The sequence below is a fragment of the Phascolarctos cinereus genome, unplaced genomic scaffold, assembly GCF_003287225.1.
Source record: "Phascolarctos cinereus isolate Bilbo 61053 unplaced genomic scaffold, phaCin_HiC Scaffold_5;HRSCAF=322, whole genome shotgun sequence".
Lineage (NCBI taxonomy): Eukaryota > Metazoa > Chordata > Mammalia > Diprotodontia > Phascolarctidae > Phascolarctos > Phascolarctos cinereus.
In genome coordinates, this window is record NW_027555958.1 from 149,594,848 (window position 1) to 149,619,538 (window position 24,691).

Sequence of the window (24,691 nt, forward strand, 5' to 3'; positions counted from 1 at the left end):
TGAATTCCATTTTGGACATGCTCGGTTTGAGAGGCCTATGAGATGTCTTCATGAAGATTTCTTCTCTTTTTTAATTTAATTTTTTAATTTTAACTTTTATGAAATTTTGAGTTCTGAATTTTTTTCTCCCTCCCTTCCTCCCCTGCCCTCTCCCCCAAGACGGCAAGCAATGTGATATAGGGTATACATGCACAATCACATTAAACATATTTCCACATTAGTCATATGGTGAAAGAAGAATCAGAAGAAAAGGGAAAAACCACTTGGTGGAGATTTCTAGCAGGAAGTTTGTGATGCTGAACTAGGTCAGGATGAACATGAAAGCTTCATGTAGATTTGAGAGTCGTAATCTACATAGAGATGATTGAGTCCATTAGAGCTGATGAGATCACTAAGAAAGATTATAGAGAACGAAGGAAGAGGGGCCGAGACAGTCCTGGAATTCGCTCATGCATAGGGGATGGACATGGATAAGGATCCAACAAAGCAGACTGAGAAGGAACAGTCAGACAGTGGGAGAACCAAGAAGTGGAGGCACAAAAACCCAGGAAGGAGAGAATATTCAGGAGAGAAAGTGGTCAATTCTAAATATTCTATATTGCCTGTAGTTAGTTTAAATGGAATTTCTCTTTCTTCCTGCCAGATTTTATCGGTAATATACAGAAAGGCTAATGATTTATATGAGTTTGTTGTATATCCTGCAACCTGCCTGAAGTAGTTGCTTTAATTGTTTTTTGACTCCTTGGGGTTCTCTAGGTGAACTATCACGTTACCTGCAAAAAGCGATAGCTTTGTTTCCTTATATCCTATACTTGTTCCTTCAGTTTCTTTTTTTGTCTCATTGCCACTGCTAACATTTCTAGGACAATATCAAATAGTAATGGTAATGATATACAACTTTGCTTTACTCCTGATCTTGCTACAAGAGACTTCTAGCTTACTCCTATTACAGAAAATGCTTAATCATGGTTTTAAATAGATGCTACTTATTTTAAGGAAAGCTCCTTTTAGTCCTGTGTTTCCTAATTTTTTTTTAAACAGGAATGAGTATTAAATTTTGCCTAAAGCTTTTTATGCATTTATTGCAATAATCATGTGATTTTTACTTTTTATTGATATGGTCAATTACGCTTATAGTTTTCCTAATATTGAACCAGCACTACATTCCTCATATAAATTCAGCCTGGTAATAGTACATTATCTTTGTGATATATTGTTGTAATCTCCTTGTTAGTATTTTATTTGAAGATATTGTGTCTATCAAAATCATAATTATGTCACAGAAGGAATTGGGTAGGACTCCTGTTTCATTTGCTTATAAACTCTTCCCCTATCCATACATCTGGTAAATAATTTCTGCTCTGCTCTACTAATTTGCTCATGACATTACCCTTCAATGACAAAATCATGCATGCATTTTTAGCTTATCTTGGTATACAGTGTGAGATCTTCATCTATGCCTAATTTCTGCTGACTACTTTCCAGTTTTCCCAACAATCATCAAGTAGTGAGTTCTTACCCCAATAACAGGGATCTTTGGGTTTCTCAAACACTAGGTTACTAGTGTTTTGTGGAGTTATTTTTTAATGTTTGATAGAATTTACTTGAAAATCCATCTGGTTCCTTTTTCCTTAGGGAGCTCATTGATGGTTTGTTCATTTTCTTTTTTTAAGATAAGATTACTTAAGCATTCTTTTTCCTCTTCTGTTAATCTGGACAGTTTATATTTTTGTAAATATTCATCCATTTCATTTAGATCATCAGTTTCAGTGGTGCAGAGTTGAACAATATAGCTCTTAATCATTGCTGTTCTTTCCTCTTCATTGGTTATATATTCACCTTTTTTTCACTTTGATACTGGTCATTTGATTTTCCTTTTTTTAAAAATCAAATTAGCCATAGGTTTAATTATTTTATTTTTGCCAAAAAACCCAAAAGCTGTTAAGTTTCCTTTATTAGCTCAGTGTTTTTTTTTCTTTTGCAAACTTTCAATGTTGATTTTCAGGATTTCTATTTTGATGTTCTGGGGTTTCTTCGTTTAGGTTGTATTTATTTGGTGAGGCAATTAGGGTGAAGTTACTTCCCAGACTCACCCAGGTAATGAGTTTTATGTGTCTGAGGCCAGATTTGAACTCCTGAATCCAGGGCTGGTGCTCTATTCACTGCACCAACTAGCTGTCCCTCTTTTGGTGTCTGATTACAGGTTTTTAACATCTTAGTCTTCTACGGACTTTTTTAGTTGCATTTCCAATTTGTTAATCTGTTTTTGTCTCTTTTATTGAAGTAAGCATTTAGAGATATAAATTTTCCACCAAGTACTGCTTGGCAACAACAAATTTTAGCATTTTGGCGCATTGTTGCCATTATCTTTAATGAAATTATTGTTTCTATGAATTTTTTCTTTGCCTCTCTCAGTTATTTCATTGAATATCCATCTCCTCCCTTGAAAAATCATGCTCATTTTTGCAGGGTAGTTGATCCTTGGCTGCAATCCAAGCTCCTTTGCCTTATGGAATATCATGTTCCACGCCCTGTGGTCTTTTAATGTAGAAGCTGCAAGGTCCTGTGTAATTCTAACTGTGGTTCCATGATATTTAAATTGTTTCTTTCTGGCTGTTTGCAGCACCCTCTCTCTCACCTGGTAATTTTGGAATTTTGCTATTATATTCCTTGGCGTTGTCAATTTGGGATCTCTTTCAGGTGGCAAGTGGTGTATTCTTTCTATGGTTACCTTACATTCTGGTTCTAGAACTTCTGGGCAGTTTTCCTTCATGATTTCCTCAAAGATACTGTCCAGGCTCTTTTTTTCATCATGATTTTCAGGTATACCAATGATTTTTAAATTGTCTCTCCTGGATCGATTTTCCAGGTCAGTTGTTTTACCGATGAGGTATTCTATGTTTTCATCTATTTTTTCATTTTTTTTGTTTCTGTTTAACTGATTCTTGCTCTCTCATAGAGTCATTAGTTTCCATTTGTCCAATTCTAGCTTTTAACAGATTGTTTTCTTCTGTTAGCTTTTATACTTCCTTCTTCAATTGGCCAATTGTATTTTTAAGGGACTTGTTTTCTTCAGTGCAGTTTTTTTCCAATTGGCCACATGTATTTTTTAAGGACTCTTCTACCTCTCTCATTAGACTTTTAAAATTCTTCTTAAGCTCTTCTAAGAAGGCTTTTTGGGCTTCACACCAGTTCATATTCCCTTGTGATGTTGCAGATGTGGGTCTGTTGACAATGTTGTCCCCTTCAGAATTTCTGTCTTGATCTTCACTCTTCTCATAATATGAATCTATGGTATGTTTCTTTTTACTCATGGTTTCTTTATTCCCTGGCCTTTAAAGAGATTGAGCTCTCCTGCTGGGGAACAGAGGGCACTGACCCAAGCTTCTTGTGTTGGGAGCCTAGATCTTGGTCACTGGCTTTGTGTGCTGGGGCCTCTTATGTTGGCAATTGGAGGCTGTAGGGTTTTGGCAGCTTACTTTATGTTGGGCTGGAATCAGCAAGGCTGGAACTTTCAGGCAATTCTAGGTTGTCTGCTTTTTCTTTCATTTAGCTTTCCTCAGCTCCTTTTAGATGGGTGCTGCAGGGTGTTTATCTACCTGGGGCCCTCTGCAATGCTGCCTCCCTGGGTTTCTGCTAATGCACTGGGAGATTCCTTTGAGGTAGAGTGCCAAGTCACCTGGTGGTTTTCTGAGCTGGTTTCCACCAATTTCCCCCACCCTCACTGAGGCACTTGGAGGTGGAGGTGTTGGTGTTTCCCTGCTCTACCACCTTGGCTTCAGGATCTCCTCCTGATTGACAGTTGGAGGCTGTAGGGTTCTGACAGCTTACCTGGTATTAGGTTGGAATCAGCAAGGCTGGGACTTTAGGAAGACTCTAGGTTGTTTTCTTCAGCTCCTTTCAGATGAATGCTGCAGGGTGCTTATCTGCCTTGGGCCCTTTGTAGTGCTGCTTCTCTTATTTTTGCTGAGGCACTGGGACATCCATTTGCTGGGCTTCTGCACTGCTGTTCCCCATCTTCCTTCTAGTTCAGCTGCTTCAGGGTTTTTTTTTCTGGGGTGATATTTTCTGGGTTTTCAGAGGTTGATAGGGGAGGGTGAGAGGGACTACCTTTTTACTGTGCCATCTTGGCTTCCTGAAGCGGAAGCCTGACCCTGTCAGTCTTCAGGACTAGGTGATGCAGTGTCCAACGAATCAAAATCTAACATTTATATACTCTTCATTCTTTGCCAGACACTATGCTAATAATTTTACACTTATAATTTTATTTGATCCTCACAAAAACCCTGGATGGTAGATACTATTATCCCCATTTTACAGATAAGGAAACTGAGACAAATAGGAGTTAAGTGACTTGCCTGGGGGGCAAATCACTATTGAGTCAAAGGCCAGATTTGAATTTAGGTCTTCCTGAGTCCCTACCCAGCACCCTTATTTACTCCACCTCCTTGCTCACTTGCTACTGTTACTCTGTGCTTTAAAGGCCCTTTATTGAATATATGTATATACATATATACCTTTTAATTTGAAAACTTTTTTTTATACTTTTTTGAGCCCTAGTACATGCTCAAATTTTGTAAAGGTGCCACGCACAGGGGTGAAAAAAGAATATTCCTTTCCATTCCCATTCAATATTCATCATATCTTAACTTTCATAAAATTCTATTCATCTCCTTAACTTCTTTCTTGTTTATTACATGGTTAGATTTATTTTGGTCTGAAAAGGGTAAATTTAAATGCTCCACTAGTATAGTTTTACTATCTACTTCCTCCTATAACTAATTTAATTTTTCCTGTAAGAATTTGGATGCTATGCAATTTGCTGTTAAGCCTCTGGTACCTTTTAGCAAAATGTAGCTTCTCCCTCCTACGTGACGTTGTTGGTGTTCTTCCTCGATAAAGTAATTTTCTACATGTTTTTATTTACTTAGCTGGGAAATTAAGAAATGGGATTTAAACTGAGAAGTAGAAGGCTGGAAAGGCAGGAAGGGGGCAGACTGTAAAATGCTTTCAGTACCAAACAGAAGATTTTATATTTGATCCTGAATGTAACAGTTAACTAATGGAGTTTCTTTAGAAGGGGGTGATACAGTCAGATGAATACTTCATGAAAATCACTCTGGCAGCTGAGTGGAGGATGGATTGGAGTAGGGGAAGACACCTGAGGAAGAGACCAATTGGGTCATCGAGAGATGATGAGGATCTGAACTATTGTTGTTTTTCAGTTGGTTCAATTCTTCATCCCCCCATTTTGGCATTTTCTTGGCAAAGATACTGGAGTGGTTATTTACCAACTCCACCAGTAGTTTCCTGAATGCTGGTAATTTATTCTACTCTTTAATCACTTTCAGTTGGCTTTTGCTGGTAAGAAACTTCTCAAATATTTATGCCTTCTTTGAAGCTTCTGAATGTAGGGAGTCACTTTACAGTGAAGTCACTTTACTAGCCACACCTTACCATACCTGACCTCCTTTTGCTGTCAAAGACTCTGAACTGACATGACACATCAGAATTTTCCATTTGTTGAAATCAGAGCTACAAGTGCCAAACCCTGAAATATGTTTGAAAATATGTTAATGATCTACTCTGTTCTGCCTCCTAAAAGGCAATGGTTGTTACAGGGAATCAATAACCAATCCCTGTTTTAAGCCATTAGTCATTCTTTTCCCTGTCCAAAGGGAGGGGCTTCATAGGTGAGCTGCCAGTAATAACCAGAGAAGAACTGAATGGTATGTCATTTGACAATAACTGGCTAGAAACTTCTGTGGGAGATTTCCTCAAAATTTTTCTAGATGTCAGTATTACCGAATTCTTCATCGTATCATTCATTTCAAAGTATACTTTGTCCCATTCTTCTTCAGCACCCTCTTCTCCATAATCATCTTCATCCTCATTATCGAACCTAGAGGGGGACAGCAGTGCTTTCTGGTCTTCACTCTTTCTGCTTTCCTGAATCTTGCTACTAAGAGGTGCAGTGGCCAGTTTGTACATGATAGGAAACAAAACTCCCGTCACAATAGCTGACCCCAATGAAACATACAGAAGCCCAGGAAGATATGGATAATTTCTCTGAAGAGATCCAACCACTACAGGAAAAACCATCTGCCCCAGGGCAGCACCAATTACAAATAAAGCTGCAGATTTTCCTTTAATGGTCATATACTGTTCAATCCAGGAAAGGCCACTGGGAAATGTAGTAGCCATGGAAACCCCATACAATGCAGTTGCCACCCAAAGACAAATGTGGTTTTCATCAAAAATCACTAGAAGCAGGGAGGAAATCAACCAGCCCACATTATTGAACACAATCATGGTCCCAGGCTGCAGACATGTAGCAAAACAGATCGCCACGGTCATGGTAGTAGCAATTGATCCCCAGAAGACAGAGTTCAAGCCTGCTGCTTGGCTTTCACTCATGCCAGCATACTGTGCTGCAAAAGAGAAAATGTAAGAGCCATATGTGACCTCTGCTCCTACATAAAAAAAGAAGAACACAAAAAGAAGACCAAGAAGGACATTCTGGTATTTCACAGTTCGAATCTTCTCAGCAGCTTTTTTTGTTTTCTCTTGATTTGGAATTTTTTGGAAAAACAAAACAACAAATAAGGAAAATATCGCCAAAGTATAAGTTCCTATAACAACATAAGTCCATAGCAAATTCTTGTTAGCAGGTACTCCAAATATGACTGCTAAGTCGGCTGCAGGGGGCAGGGTGAGCTCAGAGTGGTTTGATGTGTCACCTATCATGTGGTTTTCAGAGGGCACAGCACTGCTGAAGGCCAGCTTGGCCAGTAAGGGAGCCAAAAAGGCCCCCAAGGCAAAAGTGAAATGCAAGGCCTGCAGATGTGGGGCTGCTTCACCTCTCCATAAATGCAGGATAAGGACATTGCCACCTACAAATAATAAAAAGAATTACATTTTTGTGTTAAAAATTCTGTATGCCATTAATATCTTGAAAGTCAATGTAGTAATTGTGTTTTGAAGAGCTTCTGTTGTCAGAAATAGTACACTAGTAATATAAACTATAATTTGCTAAGCCAAGAGGAAGCCCAGCACAGAAGCCAGAGAGCCAGTTAGGGAGTCAGGAAGCTCTGGGTTCAAGTCCTATCTCTAATATATACCAGCCATATGGTCCTCGGCAGCTGGCTGAGTTGCAGAAAACTCACTAATATGCATTGCTAGAGGGTGTTTCCTTATTTAGGGTTCACTGCCAGTGAAATCACAAGTCAAGACCCACCTCCTGCCTCCTCTTACCTCCCAAAAGGCTAAGTAACCAAATGCCACTAACCCACTTTCAAACCTCAGGCAACTCTAACAGTTTTGGAGTACTTTTGTACCATTTAAGTATTAGAAAAGAATGCTACAGACACAGTGAACATTGAAATTTTCCTCAGTGAACCTACCTAATTATAAATGCCATGCTCTCTGAAGCATCAAAATGGCCAAGTGACCCAAAGGACAATGGAGAGACAGACTATGTGTAAGTATTCTGTTTTTTGGGAGTTTTTTTTCACTAGGCAATGGGGTTAAGTGACTTGCCCAGGGTCATACAGCTAGTAAGTGTCATGTGTCTGAGGTATAATTCAGGTCCTACCAAATCCAGGGCCAGTGCTCTAGCCACTGCACCACCTAGCTGCCCCTTCTTTTTTTCTTTTTCTTTTTGGTGTAAGCATTCTGAAGTGTATAAGCAACAACTGGTACACACAAGTGGTATAAAAGACATCATCAAGCACAAGCTTGATCAGAAAAGGATGTGGGTGGCTCATGGAGTGAGACAAAGGGAAGCAGATGGACAGCCTGTAGGGCTGTGCTGATGACAACCCATCAAATAGTACCCAGGGGTGGGGAACCTGCAACCTTGAGGCCACAGGTGGCCTTCTAGATCCTGAAGTGCGGCCTTGTGACTGAATCCAAATTTTACAGAAGAAAGATAAAACTTGGATTCAATCACAAGGCCACACTTAAGGATCTAGAAGGCCACCTGTGGCCTCAAGGCTGCAGGTTCCTCACCTCTGGTACAACCATTCAAAGGCTAACAGCCCAAGAAGAAGGCCTACTGCACAATGGGTAAAATCTCTGTGGAAGATTTATGGAAGGACAAGAACTGCAAAGAATGAGAAGGTCCTGGTGCTGGAAACATCCACCCGAAGGGCAGATCCTAACCACTAACACCTACTGCTTATGAAGCAGGACAGTCACAAGTCACCCTCACACCTGCCAAGCATTATTGTCCTTTATTTTCCACCTAAGTAAATGAACAATATCTGTTCCAGGAACAACTGCCATGTGGAAGAGTAACCTAGTTGAGAATTAGAAAAAACAGTTTTCTCTACTGTTTTCTAAAAGAAGCTATCTTCTCTTCCTTCCCTCCTCTCTTCCACACAGGAATAATGGCAGAAATATCCACTCACCTGTGCTTAAAATTCCACCAAAAATTCCAGAGACAGCCATCATAACAACCAGTAATACTGCTTGCTTGCAAAAGGGGATGAGGTAGAGACTAATAGCTATCCCCAGCACTGATAGTCCTAGAAGAAAGGCAAAAATTAGGTACAAAAACATATTCATGGGTCATCACTACCATTAAAACAATCTCATCTAAAATGCCTAAAATTAGGTGAAAATAAACTGGCCTGTATTGAGGAGGAAGACTTCTAATTGTTCTTCAACACAAAGTCACCCATGGAAGTCAGGAAACATGGCTTAGAGAAATAAACTTCAACAATTAAAGAAATAAATGAATTTCATTCTCAACACACTATTTACAAAATTCTTTGCCTTTGAGCTGAAGCCATTGGAGTGACTGCTGGGAGTATAAATTTAAAAAATAACTACTGACATACTGGGAAGGGCAAGTCAGTGGCACTACTGAACATAACAAGATGAGGAATGAAACTCTTTCTTTTAGCTATTACCTGGTGGGCTTCCAAAAGAAATCCCAGACAGCTATTTCACAGGTTTTCCCATATTTGGCACACTGCCTCCACTTAAGTTTATGAATTGGGGAATTAGAGTTATCAGTGGACTCAAAATTTGAGCCACAGAACTATCAACAGAAAGACAAAGTTTCTTGATATAAACATACTGAACAAGTCTGGTGAACCACAGGATCACAGATTTAGAGCTACAAGAGACCTTCCTTAGAGCTCCCCTCGTCCAGAGGTGTCAAGCTCACTGGGAAATGTTGTATGAAAGAAATAAAAATACAACAAAGATGATGTTAATTTGTGGTTAAGTCAATATGTGGCGGGCAGGGACTCACTTCTATTTGTTCGATACTACTGATCTAGTACAACGCTGACTCCATTGCACACATGAGAAAATTGAGGCACAAAGAGGTTATAAGTAATCAGATGAAGATCACACATGTAAGCAAGTAGCTGTGCCAGGATTCAAATCCAGGTCCTCTGGCTTGAAAACTAATGTTCTTTCCAATACACCAACTATACTGTCAAAAAATCACAGGGAACATCTACAATAAATGTTCTTAACCTCTTTTGTGCCATAGACCCCACTAACAGTCTGGTGAAGCCTGCTGAGCCACTCTCAGAAGAGTTTTTAAATACATGAAATATATAGGATTACAAAGAAAACAAATTACATTAAAATACAGCTATCAAAATACTACAAAAACAAGTTCCTGGACTCCAAGTTTAAAACCCCTCAGTTAGTTCAACACACAGCTAGACAGTCATTCAGTCTCCCTCTGAACAGCCTCCAGGAACAGGGAACTCACCGCTACAGCAGTCAATTACTTTCAGGCAGCCCTAACTGCTATCAAGTTTTTACATTCACTGAACCAAAATCTGTACCACAAATCCACCTGTTACTCAGTTCTGCTTTCAGGGACCAAGCAGGAGAAGGTGTTCCCTGTAACAACTCTACAGATTCCCAGAAGGCAACTTTCATATCAGTCACCCTCCAAGTCCTTCCTTCTCTAAATAAATATCTTCAGTTACTTTGATGTGGCCTCAGACAGCCTTGGTTCTAGTCCCTCTACCCATCCTAGTGCCTTTCCTCCAGATAAACTCTCATTTATCAACAACTGGTATCTGAGGTAAACAGATAGGTATAGGGGAGTGTCTGTGTTCATGTGTGCGTGTGTGTGTGTGAGCGTGCGTGTGCATTCCACGACAGTATGGACTAGAGAACTTCCGAAGTCCTAACTCTGACGTTCTTGGAAGCTTATATCTCAATGTGAATATAATGTTTGCTATGTACCTTCATACATAAGACCCCTGTGTTAGTGTGCATGTGGACAGGTCAGTGGTATGTTAACTCTGGTTGTGTATATCCAAGGGCATCTCAGTGTGTGTATATGATGAAGTGCATGTGACATTAGACTGCACATGGATATCACTCATACAGCTATGACTGTGACTTGTGGCTCCTTTTCCTTAACTTCTATAGCAATCAGCCTGGAGAAGCGTCAGGTACTTTTTTTTTAAGTTCAAGTTTTATCAACATTTATTCAGCACCACTGTACTAACTCACAGAATCAGAGAACCCCAAGATCCAAGAGCTGGAAGGGACTGGGATGGCTGTGTAGTACAATCTATACAGGAAAGGAATCCCCCCTATACCCTATGGGACAAGTGCTCACTTCACCACTACCTGAAGACCTCCAAGGAGGAAACCCACCACCTCTAGAAGGAGACCATTCCACTCTTAGACAGCTCTAATTGTTAGAAAGGTTTTCCTGACATCAAGTCTCCATTAACTTCTTTGCAACTTCTCCCCAGTACTTCTGGTTTTGCCCTCTGGGGCCACACAGAAGAAATTCCTTCCACGTGACAGCCCTTTAATGTCTGAAGACAGCTATTATGCCCCCACTCCAAGTCTTCTATTCCCTAGCTTAAACATAACCAGTTCCTTCAACTAATCTTCACAGAACACAGATTCAACCCCCTTGCCCATCTTGGTTGCTCTGTTCTGGACACTCTTCAGCTAATCAATGTCCTTAAACTATGGTGCTGAGAAATAAACACAATTGTGCACCTGAGGTCTGATGAGGGCAGAATACAGTAGGATTATCATCTCTCTATTCCTGGAAGTTATGCCTATCAATGAAGCAAGACTGTATTTGCTTTTTTTTTTTCTACCGCCCTATCTTTTTCTTAACTGCCATCTAACCATGCCTCCTCCACCTTGTATCCACTTTGTTATCTAAGGATAACACTCAACTTTTAACCCTAATGAATTTCATCTTATTAGATTCCAACGAATTCTCTGGCCAATCAAGATCCTAGGGGATTCTGATGTGGTCATCCAATGTGTTAGCTATCCCCCTCCGAGCTTGCTATCATCTGTAAATATGAGAAGCATTCCATTTTTGTTTTTAATTCAAGTCACTGACAAAGATGTTAAACAGCCCGGGACCTAGCATGGATCCCTTAGGGAACTGTTCTGGGGCAGCTCCTGCCTTTGAACTATTAACAACTATTCTTTAAGCCTAGCCCTCAGTCCTGAATACATCAGACTGCACATTGTCTAATCCAGATCTCTCCATCTTCCCTATAATAATAGCATACTTTATCAAAAGCTTTACTAAAATCTAGATAAACTATCTACAGCATTATTCCTTTTAGAAATCCTGTCAAAAAAGGAAATAAGGTTAATCTGACATGATCTGTTCTAGATGAGGTAATGCAGTGTAATCACCATTTCCTTATCTCTTTAGTCATCCATTCTCTAATTTTCCCAGGAATCAGCCAAGCTCACTGGCTGATACTTTACTTACTATTCTCTTCTCTTTTCGAAAAAGCAAGACCTTTTTCCTTCTCCTAAATTGTGGAAGTTCTGCTGTTTTCCATCATCTCTGGTATCACTGACAGTTTCTTGGGATCATGCCTGCCAATTATTTTAGGACTTAAAGATGTATTTCATGTGGTCCAAGTGACCTGAATTCATGGAGGGCAACCAGGCACTCTCTTATTATCTCTTGGCATACTTTGGGTATCAACTTCCTTTTACTAATTTTTGTTCTGTCATTTCCAGTATAAAAGTCATTCTCCTTAGCAGAGACAATAGAAGCAAAGTAAAAATTGAGCAGTTTTGCATTCTCTCTGTTGTCAGTTATCAATCCCGTTCATGCTCAAGTAAAAGTCCTATCACTTTTTCTTTCAAAATAGCTTTCAAAAAAGCAATTTTTTTAAGTACTTGGACTTCAGCTCATCCTGAGATATTGTACTTCTGACATACTTTTCACAAGACCATGTTATAAGCTCTTAGATTCACCGTCTGTTTCCTGGTCCTCTAAATTCATTTGCTTTATAGGCACCTCAAATGTAAAAGACTCATTAATGCCTTTATGAACTTTATAATGTACCTGGAGAAACACACCTACCTGAAACAATTAGAAAACAATAACGAAGCAGCACCTGAAGCTGATGAAATGAGATACTTGCAAACCTCAGCGCACTACATAAATGCAAGCTATTGTTACCATTATGCAAAAATAACAGAACAGCATAAAATGTATACATAAATCCTAAGTGGAGACTAAATAATAAGATGGGTCAGGAAAGGCTTCATGGAGTTGAAGTTTGAGCCAGACCTAGGAAAACATAATGAGCATGAACTGACAGAGAGCAGGGAAAATACCCATGAGCCTAGAGAAATAATAGGATCAAGATAAAGCAGTAGAGATTGTGCAGAATACAGAGATGAGGAGGGTGAGGCAGAGGACAGTATCAGAGTTAAGAGGCAGGCCCTGAATGCTAATCAAAGAAATAAAATAAAATTAGAAATAAAAAGGTCACCTAGTCCAACCTCCACATTTGACGATGAGGAAACTAAGTCCCCAAAAGGTTAAGTCACCCAAAAGACCAAGGATAAACTTGGGCATAAAAGCACCATGGCAGGACAGACAATAGGAGACATCTACTGATCTCTTAAAAGTATCACTACCATAGCCTTCAACCAGTTGAGACTCTACAACAACAGTCATCTCTGTGGGAAAATTATGACTTTCAAAATTAAGTTTGGTAAAAAAAAAATTTTTCTTCAATAGGATTTTCTTTGACTTTCAAATGTTTTCACCAGTTAGGAAGGAAAAAATGGTTTCTTATCCTCAACAAAGGAATTTCTCTTTTAACTTTTGAATTCAATAAACAGTATCTCATGCTTTCTTGAAGATTTATCAGAACTAAAATTTTCTATAAAATACGAGGTATGCATTGTATAACGTCAAAAGACTTCACCACAGATTTCAAAGGTGAGGAAGAAAGGTCCAATATAAAAAGTATGAAAAATTCCTTAACTGTCACATGGAATATTATGAAAGAAACGTCAGCAAACACCCATTCATCCTTCATCCCCAAATACAATCTACTGCTGACCTAGCCCTGTCATCACAGAGCCAGAATGGGCATCCAGGACCTTCTTTAGATCTAAAGCAATCCCACCATATTGACCTTGACCCAGAATGGGATGTTTGGCCTGAAGAAGACTTATAGAGAACAGGATAGCTGTCTCTTAATTCTTGAATGGCTACAAAAGAATTAAAACTTGCTATGCTTGGTACCAAAAGGCAGAACTAAGAATAATGGGTAAATGTTGTAGAGAATTAGACTTTATCTTGATAAAAGAAATAACTTTCTAACAACCAGTGCTGTCCAGAAATGAAACAGGATGCCACAGCATGCACCTGTAAGTTCATACTGGAGATCTGCAAGTGGAAGCTGGATAGGAACTTGCTGGGGACATTGCAAAGATGAATCACATTCAGGTATTACTTGCACTACATGACCTCTGAGATTCCTTCTGATTCCAAGAATCTGTATAGTCCTGGTTTAAAAGACTCTGGATTCCACATAGTTCCCAGAGTAACAGTGGGTTTCTGAGTAGACCTAAGGATCCTGGACTCTTCCTAGAGGTGACCCATCTCCACAGTAGCCCCAGAATAAAACTAACTTCCCATCTTGGGAGCAAGATGCGGGAAATTCACCTTGTTTAGTTCTCTTCCCATGTTGGAATCACACAAGCTGCTTACTAACTGCTAAATAAAATATATAAACACAATACCTTAATACTATACATCCATACACATAGATAGCTATCAATTCCTAGGTTAATATTAACTTTCATACTTTTCATTGGATCTGTTGTTTCACATGTCTAGGGAACGCCAAATGAGAAAACCACCTCTGCTAGTAGAGGTCAACATCTGCTCTGCAATTTATAGTCTTAGAGGGCTGCCTGGGGCACTAAGAGTTTAAATGTTCAGGGTCACATAGACTGTTGTGTCAGAGACAGGGCTTGAACCAAGGTCATGTTGAATGAGGCCAGCTGTTTCCAGAGGCATTAATACAAACATCATATCTACTGCAAAGTCACAAGATGACCTGTTTGAGGTAGTCTACTTACCGTAAATTAAATTATGATTCATGTGGTCAAAGAGAAATCCACCAATCACAGAACCACTTATACTCCCACATGCACGGCCCACAAAAATGTAAGAAATATCACTGATGTTGCGATTCACATTCACAGCCAAGTCTTGAAATGTAGGTCCTATCATACCAATGCTCATACCCTAGGGTTTTTAAAAAAAAATGAAACTTTACAATCATTAAATTATATGTAAACCTGTGTGGTCTGGACAATGGTAATTTTTTAGCCACTTGACTTTTCCTAGGTGAACTGTTGGGATGACCTCTTTGGAGGTTTCATTTAGTAGGTTCTATACTGTTTCTATTGTCCAAACCATGATATGCAGATGGACGATGTCCATTTGGCTGATCTATCAGAACATATATTTGAATGAATAAAAAAGCATTTGCTGAGCATTTACTATGTTCAAAGCATTGTCTGAAGTGCTAGGAATACAAAGAGAAACATCAGATAATATTTGCTCTTAAGGAACTCACATTCTAATGCTGTAGACAACACATATAGGTTTCAGCTACAAGTTAGACAGACAGGCCCAGTAGTCCTTGGGGGGAATGGTAAAGCAAACGCATCTTCTCAACATGTCATTTCTTTTTTTGAAAAGTTTATTTTTATTCTGAACTTAATAAACACAAAATAAAACAAACACTGCATTTCTCAGTACTTTGGATCTTGGACTATCTCCACTGGGGTCAAAGGGAATGCAATAGTCAAGAGGAGTGTAGTGGTTGGACTCCTGTAGCACATGGTACCTCCCATCTCTCCATCAGAATACTTTGCTGATTTAAGTAGGTTGGCTTGTTTGCCCCATAGATGGCAACTGATCAGCAACTAATGGTGGTGGTGAGGATAATGGACCCTTTCTCTGTAAGGAGGGCAGCCCTTGCTAATGGCTGTGATGGCTGGCTGGAAATAGAACTGGTGGTCTGCTATGCCTATTCCCAGGGATACTGAGCCTAAGGTCTGGCCTGTCTCTACCAGGGACCAAGGAGAGTTGGATCCTGCTGTCGACAGTGAGCTGGGTTCAGATTAAATTGACAGAATGGAGTATGCTGAATTACATTTGGGCAAATATCAAGAGCACTTTCTTTTTTTAATTTATAATTTATTTTTAACATTTTTTTTAAAATTAGAGTTCCAAATTCTCTCCCTCCCATTTTTCCAATAATCCACTGTGAAGAAAAGAACTATGATGTCAATTATACATTTGAAATCACGGTAAACATATTTCCATAATAGGAGGAAAATAACAGTGGCTACACTAGGATTACAAGATCTACAAGTTCCTGAATGGCCAGTCCTGTTTCTGATATACAGATGCTTTTCTAATTTTGATGGGCTACAAAATTTGAAAAAAACAGCTCCTTGAAAAAAGCAAATATACCTTGTTCTTTGGCTAGTGCATTTCAATTTTGAGTTAGAGAATCTTAAAACAATGTTCCAGGTTAACAGTTTAATAATTAATAATACCAAAACTAAAATTTTAATTATTTTACATGTATATGGAATTATCACATGATCTTAAATTTTAAAAATCCAAATCCTTGAGAAAAGTAGTAAAAAATTTTGGTTGCAACAGGTGAGTTCATCTACGTAGGACATTCTCTCTCTGCAAGAAAGAAATCGTAACATAGTCTTAAAGAGTTCCTGGGGCACTAAGAGGTTAAGTGACTTGCATCATGGCTAATATATTGTCAGAGATTTCCAACTCCAGGCCTCTATACCCTACGCTAACTTTTTTCGAAGTATGAGCAGCCTGCCCTGCAACTTAATCAGTGTGAGACCATTAGGAATGATTTTTCAAAAGGTTCATCTTCACTATCACTTATATTCCAGGATATCATAATTTATAAGTACTGCAAATATTTATGTCATAGAAATCTTAATCTATTTACCCAACAAAATGCTATAGTCATTAAACTTCAACCAGAGCCTAGTAGACATAGCCTAACAGCAGCAGACTTAGTTTCTCTGTTTTCTTCTATGTATTTTTTTTAAAAAATCATTCAATTAGATTTTAATTTTAATTTAATTAGAATCTCTTCTAATCTCAACAGCAGCACACTGTACAACAAAATATGCCAAAAAAAAAAGAAAGAAAGAAAGAAACACAATTACCTGAAAAGGCTATTAAAATACTCCTCCTTTTTGCCAACTCCCTGTCTCTGATTGGAGAGCACTGTCAAGAACTACAAAATCTCCATTTAAGGAGGGAACTCAGCATAGACATCTCATTTATCCTGCCTGGCTGCAGGATTTCTCTGATCTCCCCACCATTCCCTCAAGGCAGATAAATTACTCAATCACCCTCCCTTTTCAGCTTCTGTTTTTTTGGGAGATATTGTCTTCCCCCATTAGATATTAAACTTCTTGAGAGCCAGGATAGTAATTCTTTATTCATGTTGTAGCCCCAGCACTTAACACAAGGTCTGGTACATAGTAGGGGCTTAATATTTACTGACTACTGACTGTATCTGTGATTTTCTTCATATTGTTGTTGAGCCATTTCAGTTGTATCAAATTCTTTGTAACCCAATTTGGGTTTGGGTTTTTTTTGGCAAAGATACTAGAATGGTTTGCCATTTTCTTCTCTAGCTCGTTTTACAGATGAGGAAACTGAGGCAAATAGGGTTAAGTGACTTGTCCAAGGTCCCACAACTACTGTGTCTGAGGCCAGATCTCAGCTCATGAAGATGAGTCTTCCTGATCCCAAGCCCAGTGCTCTATCCGCTGACCTAATTTCTTCATATACTTCAACCACAACAAAATATTAAATGCAAAAACAGACATGAAAATCCATCTTCTATTAAGTCAGATGTTTATGAGGTCTATGAAATGTTTTTTTTAAAAAGCCACTCTTCTCCTTATTTTTTGTTTTAGAATTTTTTTTTATAAAAAATGTTACATTAACATGTGATAGGTTTATTATTGGTATTTTTAATGAATTAATAAATTTTAAAAATTTATCAGGAATAATACAGTTTTCAAGAGTTACAAGTGGGGCTCAGAGCCAAGATGGCAGAGTAAAAGCAGTGATTTGCTTCAGCTCTCTTCCAAATACCTGTAAATAATGGCTCTAAACAAATTCTAAAGCAGCAGAACCCACAAGAAGACAGAGTGAAACAAATTTCCAGCCCAAGACAACCTGGATGGTATATCAGAAAGGTATATTGTGCCAGGTGGGAAGAGGAATGCATTTTGGTGTGGGAGCACAGGCAAAACTGGCCTTAGCGAACCTGAAGCACCCATCCAGGACTGAATCACAGGCAGCTGTGGTGGTTTTCAGTCTTCTTAACCCACAAACGCCAAAGACAACTTAGGTCAGTAGGAAAAGTCTGTGACCTTGGTAAGAGAGAAGCTTAGTTCCAGCCCCAGTCTCTACAGGCCTCTAGGTGGCTGCTTCCAGGAGCTCTTGGTCCACAGCCTGAGGGGGGGATCCAGTGGCTGATCAGAGGGGGATTATAGGGATCTCTTTGCTAGTGCAGGATTCTCTTGCTTTGCCTGTGCTTGGATCTTGGTCATAGTTCTGGGGCTAGGAGGAGGACTGGCATGGTGGAGCTTGTGGTGGCAGTGGGGAATGGTTGAATACATTATGGTAATATAAATCCCTCACAGTTCCAAGGCAGAAAAGAGTGCTTGTGGTCACTCATGGAACAGAGCACAGGCCAAGAAAGGAGTAAACACCTCACCCCTTACTATACCAAACTGGAAGAACTGAAAATGTACAGGTCCGTAGATGTATCTCTGAAAACAAATGCACAAAATCCCCAAAGCTTGGGACAGTACATTCTCCACACTGGAAGCTGACCCCTACCTTAACAAAGAGTTTAAAAGTCAAATAAGTGGCTGGGATCATCAGCAAACAGCACAAAAAAATGTCAGACCACAGAATCTTTCACTGGTGACAAAGAAGATCAAAACATACAAACAGAAGAAGACAACATAGTCAAAGCTCCTACATTGAAAGCCTCCAAGAAAAAGATGAATTGGCCCCAGGCGATGGAAGAGCTCAAAAGGGATTTTGAGAAGCAAATAAGAGAAGTAGAGGAAAAACTGGAAAGAGAAATGAGAGTGATGCAAGAAAATCCTGAAAAACAAGTCTACAGCTTGCTAAAGGAGACCCAAAAAAATACTGAAGAAAATATTACCTTAAAAAATAGCCTAACCCAAATGGCAAAAGAGGTCCAAAAAGGCCAATGAGGAGAAGATTGCCTTCAAAAGCAAAATTGGCCAAATGGAAAAGGAAGTACAACAGCTTACTGAAGAAAATATTTCCTTAAAAATTAGAATGGTGCAATTGGAAACTAATGACTTTATGACAAATCAAGACATTGTAAAACAAAATCAAAAGAATGAAAAAACAGAAAATAATGTGACATATCTCATTGGAAAAACAACTGACCTGGAAAATAGATATAGGAGAGATCATTTAAAAATTACTGGACTATCTGAAAGCCATGATCAAAAAAAGAGCATAGACATCATCTTTCAAGAAATTATCAAGGAAAACTGCCCTGATATTTTACAGAGTGCAAAATAGAAATTGAAAGAATCTACTGATCATCTCCCGAAAGAGACCCTCAGAGGAAAACTCCTAGGAATATTATAGCCAAACTCCAGAGTTCCCAGGTCAAGAAGAAAATATTACAAGCAGCCAGAAAGTATTATGGAAATACAAGTATTATGGAAATACAATCAGCATAATACAAGATTTAGTATCTTCTATGTTAAGGGACTGCAGGGCATGGAATATAATATTCCAGAGAGCAAAGGAGACAGGCTTACAACCAAGAATCACCTACTCCGCAAAACCAAGTATAATCCTTCAGGGGAAAAAATGGATATTCAATGAAATAAAGGACTTTCAAGCATTCTTGATGAAAAGACCAGAGCTGTATAGAAAATTTGACTTTCAATACAAGACTTAAGAGAAATACAAAGAAGTAAACAGGAAAGAGAAATCATAAGGGATTTATTAAGATTGAACTGCTTATATTCCTGCATGGAAAGATGATATTTGTAACTCATGAGACCTTTGTCAATATTGGGGTAGTCGGAGGGAAAAAAATATACGTATAGAGAGATAGAGAGATAGATAGATGATAGATAGATAGATAGATAGATAGATAGATAGATAGATAGATAGATAGATAGATAGACAGACAGATAGAGGGCACATAGTGAGCTGAAGATGAAGGGGTGATATCTGAAGAATAAAATTAAGGGGTGAGAGAGGATTACACTGGGAGAAGGAGAAAGGGAGAGGTAGAATGGGGTAAATTATCTCACATAAAACAAACAAGAAAAAGCTTTTACAGTGGAGGGGAAGTCAGGGAAGGTGAGAGGGAATGAGTGAATCTTATTCTCATCGGATTTGACTTAAGGAGGTAATAACATACACACTCAGTTGGGTATGGAAATCTATCTTACCCTACTGGAAAATAGGGGGGAAAGGAGACAAGAGAGCAGGGAGATGATAGAGGGGAAGGCAGATTGGGGGAGAGGGTAATCAGAAGCAAACACTTCTAAGGAAGGACAGGGTCAGAAGAGAGAACAGAATAAATGGGGGCAGGGTAGGATGAAGGGAAATATACCTAGTTTTTCACAACATGACTACTATGGAAGTGTTTTACATGACTACACATGTATAACCTGTATTGAGTTGCTTGCCTTTTCAATGAAGGTGGCTGGGGAGGGAGGAAGGGAGAAATTTTGGAACCCAAAGTTATAAAAACAAATGTTAAAAAAAATTGTTTTCACATGCAACTGAGAAATAAGATATCCAGGAAATGAGGTATAGAAATCTATCCTGCCCTATAGGAAAATTGAAGGGGAAGCTGATAAGAGAAGGGGAGGGGGGAGATAGAAGGGAGGGCAGATTAGGGGAAGGGGTATTCAGAATACATGCCATCTTGGGGGTAGATGAAATGGGGAGAAAATTTGGAACTCAAAATCTTGTGGAAGTGAATCTTGAAAACTAAAAATAAATAAATTTTAAAAATTCATCAGTTTATTTACTTATGCATTTCTTATACCATAAATATCAAAGAATATAACTCACATAAACAAAAGCTTCTGGGGGTTAATTTTTAAGAATTTAAATGCATCCTGTGACCAAGAAGTTTGAGAATTGCTATACCACACTATACTGACACTAATAAAGTATGTATGAAGAAACCAAAGCTATCTACAATGATCTGAAAAAAAAGCTCCAAATCACTACTGATCAGAGAAATGCAAATTAAAACAACTCTGAGGTACCACCTCACACCTATCAGATTGGCTAATATGACAGAAAAGGAAAATTATAACGTTGGAGAAGATGTTGGAAAATTGGGACACTAATACATAGTTGGTAGGATTGTGAACTGAGGGAACTATTCTGGAAAGCAATTTGGAACTATGCCCTAAGGGAATCAAACTGTGCATACCCTTTGATGTAGCAATACTACTACTAAGTCTGTATCCCAAAGACATCATAAAAAAGGGGAAAGGACCCACATGTACAAAAATAATTATAGCAGGTCTTTCTGTGGTGGCAAAGAACTGCAAATTGAAGGGATTCCTATCAGCTGGGGAATGGCTGAACAAGTTGTGGTATATGAATTTTTCCTTATTTTTTTTATTAGTTTAGTTTGATTCACCAACAATCACTTCCACAAACTTTTGAGTTTAAAATTTTTCTTCCCCTTCTCCCTCCCCAAGATGGCATGCAATCTGATATAGTTTATACATATACATTCCTATTAAACAGATTTTTTGTAAGGAAGAATTAGAACCAATAGGAGGAACCACCAGAAAGAGGAAACAAAATATAACAGAAGAAAAAAATAGCAAATACTATGCTTCCATCTGCATTCAAACTCCATAGTTCTTTCTTTGGATGTGGATAGCATTTTCCATCATGAGATCTTTGGAGATGTCTTAGATCCTTGCATTGCTGAGAAAGGCTAAGTCTATCATCATTAGTTATCAAATAACATGGCTGTTACGTATACAACGTTCTCCTGGTTCTGCTCCCTTCACTGAGCATCAGTCCATACAAGTCTTTCCAGGATTTTCTGAAGTCTGCCTCCTCATTATTTCTTACAGTCACAACAGTATTCCCTTACATTCATATATGAATACTATATAGGAATACAGGATATATTATATATGAATTATATAGTATAAAGGAATACTATGGTGCTATAAGAAATACCACATATATGAATGTAAGGGAATACTATTGTGCTGTAAGAAATACCACATATATGAATGTAAGGGAATACTATTGTGCTATAAGAAATAAGCAAGCAGATTTAGAAAAGGCTGGAATGACTTACATGAACTGATGCTGAATGAAGTAAGCAAAATGAGGAGAACATTGTACATAGTAACAGCAATACTGTACGATGATCAACTATGATTGACTTAGCTCTTCAAAGCAATACAATGATCCATGACAATTCCAAACGACTCATGGAAAATGCTTGCCACATCAAGAAAAAGAAGTGATGGATTCTGAATGCAGATGGAAGTATACTATTGTAATTGAGAATTGCTATACTACACTATACTGACACTAATAAAGTATCACCCCTATGAAGAAATCAAAGCTACCTACAATGATATGAAAAAAAGCTCCAAATCACTACTGATTAGAGAAATGCAAATTAAAATAACTCTGAGGTCTTTGGGGTTTTTCCATGATTTTTTCCTTTTTTTCTGTTTCTTCTTCCACAATGACTAATGTGGAAATATGTTTTACGTGACTGCACACATATAACCTATATCTTGCTGTGGGGGAGGGAGTGGGCAGGGAAGAGAAGAAGAAAAATTTGGAACTCAAAATCTAATTAAAAATGAATGTTGAAAATTGCCTTTAAATGTAATCAGAAAAAATAAAATACTATTTATGTTAAAAAAATTTTAAAAAACAAAGTATGATCTGTATAAATATGTTTTACTAGAAACTGCTTTGTTTCTGAAAGCAGACAAAACCATTTGGAAATGGCACTGAATTTGAACTTAGGGGACCTGTGTCAGCATCCTGGTTCTGTTACTTAATACTTCTGTGATTCATGGATCTTTTCTGAATCTCAGTTTCCTTATCAGTAAAATGAGTAATCTGGATGAGATCTTTAAGGTCCCTTTCTAATTAATGACTCTATTACCTTCTATTGCATATCTATACTGTACCATATATATATCAAATATATGCTGTTCTGCATGACTGAAAGACTATTTTCTAACTAGAAAGACACAAGGTAAAAGTTTTTTTTAATTTTGACTCAAAAGGCAAGAACTTCAATCAGGTTGCTGGTAGTTGCACTTAGATTTTTAATACTTTGGGAAGGGTACCTATTAAGCCAAACTCCCCCACCCACCCACACACACATATTAATAATCATTAAATATCTATAAAAACAGTGGATGCACAAAAAAAGCTTCTAGAAAGTAGTTTTTAATAAATGGTATTCTTAAAGGAAAAGTGTCAGCAGAACCCTAAGACATTTTAAAGAGGAATTCAACAGTTCAGACCTTTTAAAAATCGCAGGGATCTGAAAAGGGATCAAGTAACAATAATTACAGATTTAAGTCTGGAAGGGCCTTAGTTCATCTACTTCAACTCATTCATTTTCCCGACGAGGAAGGAAAACGGAAGAAACAGTAAACAACAAAGCTGGTTTTTGAATCCAAGCCCAGGTCTCCTACCACTCCAATACACTGCTCAGCAAGCCTCTAACCCTAAGCAGCCTTATCATTAATTTAATAATACACCCCTTGCCCGGGTTAAAGGTCATTTTAGGTCTTAGCCAACAGTCGCAGGTCCAAAACAAGAAACGGATGACCCAAAGATCCAGATGCTGATGCAGCCAGCAGGGTCCCCAGAGGCCATTTAGTCCATCTCCCGTATTTTGCAGAGGAGGGACACACCTAAATAAATGACCCTAGAAGAGGGTTGCGTGGCTGACAGGGGAGAGGCATTTCTGATTAATCTTCCGGCTGCACATTAATTACAGCGGAGCCCTCCCGGGCTGCGGCTCTCACCAGACACTCAAACCACAACTAGGTGTGGGGGAGCCCAGCAGGTAAGGGGCCACGTGCGGGCGGCCCAGCTCCGGGCAGGAGCCCCACTGGGTTAAGCGTCAGGTGAGGAGCGTGGGCAAACACATTTCCAGTCCTGCAAGCGCACTCCAGGAGAAACACACTGGCAGGACTTGGGGGGCAGGAGCCTGGAGCTCTAGAGGGCAGGTCCATTTCAGGGTGCGTCATTCTGTTTCCCTAAAATAGGTACAAAACAGAAGAAACTCTAAGTGCATGCTGGAGTAGGAAGTCGGCGCTGCAGGAGAAAATAAGCCGGAGGATTGACGTGAATGCGAAGAGGGGCAGAGGGAGGTAAGAAAGCCAGGTGGGGGCTAGATGGTGCAGTGGATAAAGAGAGCCGGCAGTCAGGAAGACCCTGGTTCAAATCCGACCTCGGACACTTACTAGCTGGGTGACCCCTGGGCAAGTCACACTTTTCCCATCTGTAAAATGGGGATAACAAGGGACCCTACCTCCTAGGGTTGATGTCAGCACCAAATGGGACACCCTCGGTTTGTCAACTTTAAAGCACCACGGGAGCAGCCGTCATTTCAAGGACTGGGGCGCACGTAAGTCCCCCCGAATACCTGCGCGTTTCAATTTCTCCCGCCTGGCCCCCCGGCTCTCACCAGCCCCAGGAAGGCAGCGTAGACCAGCACGGAGGTGAACCAGCGCAGCGCGTTACCGGCCCCGCATCTCCCACCACCGTCCCCGCCGCCGACCACGTCCACCTCGGCGTCCGTCCCCAGTGGCTGCTCGGAGGGCCCCGCCGGGAGGAGCCGTTGTCCGGCCGGGGCCGGGACCCCGCCGCGCTGCAGCTCCAGCTCCTCCAGGTCTGCGGCGCCCGAGAAGCAGCCGCACCGACACAGAGCCGCCGGCTACTGCGGTGTCTGCTGCGGAGGCACGGGGCGCGGCCGGCCCGTTCCCGCCCCCTCGGCTGCACCCTGATCCGCCCTCGGCCCGCGGGCACCACCCTCCCCAGCAGCGCGTGGAACCGCTAGGCAGCCCGCATGCGCCGCCACGCCCCCCGCTGGTTTCTACAGGGGGAACCCAGTCTGAGGGGCCAGACTGGGCGAGGGGTTAAAAGGCTGCGGGCCTGGGCTTGGTCTGTCAAATGAGGGATGGAGGCCGTCTGAAGGCCTTTCTGTGCCTGTCTGCCATACTGTGATGCCTTAACAGAACATACACACAATCTTGCTCAGTGAATTAAAGTATGTTTTCTGTAATTTTT

The 24,691-nt window shown here is 39.7% G+C and overlaps 1 protein-coding gene across 1 annotated transcript; it reads right to left on the reverse strand.

Annotated features, from left to right (window-relative positions):
- Window positions 1-1,094: 1,094 nt before the first annotated feature.
- Window positions 1,095-24,338, reverse strand: LOC110222917 (sodium-dependent glucose transporter 1-like; the record flags this gene model as incomplete). Its single annotated transcript, XM_021008199.2, has 4 exons — window positions 1,095-6,893; window positions 8,412-8,528; window positions 14,368-14,536; window positions 24,090-24,338. Coding segments are annotated over 4 exons (1,776 nt in total), but the record flags the coding sequence as incomplete, so codon positions are not given.
- Window positions 24,339-24,691: the final 353 nt, after the last annotated feature.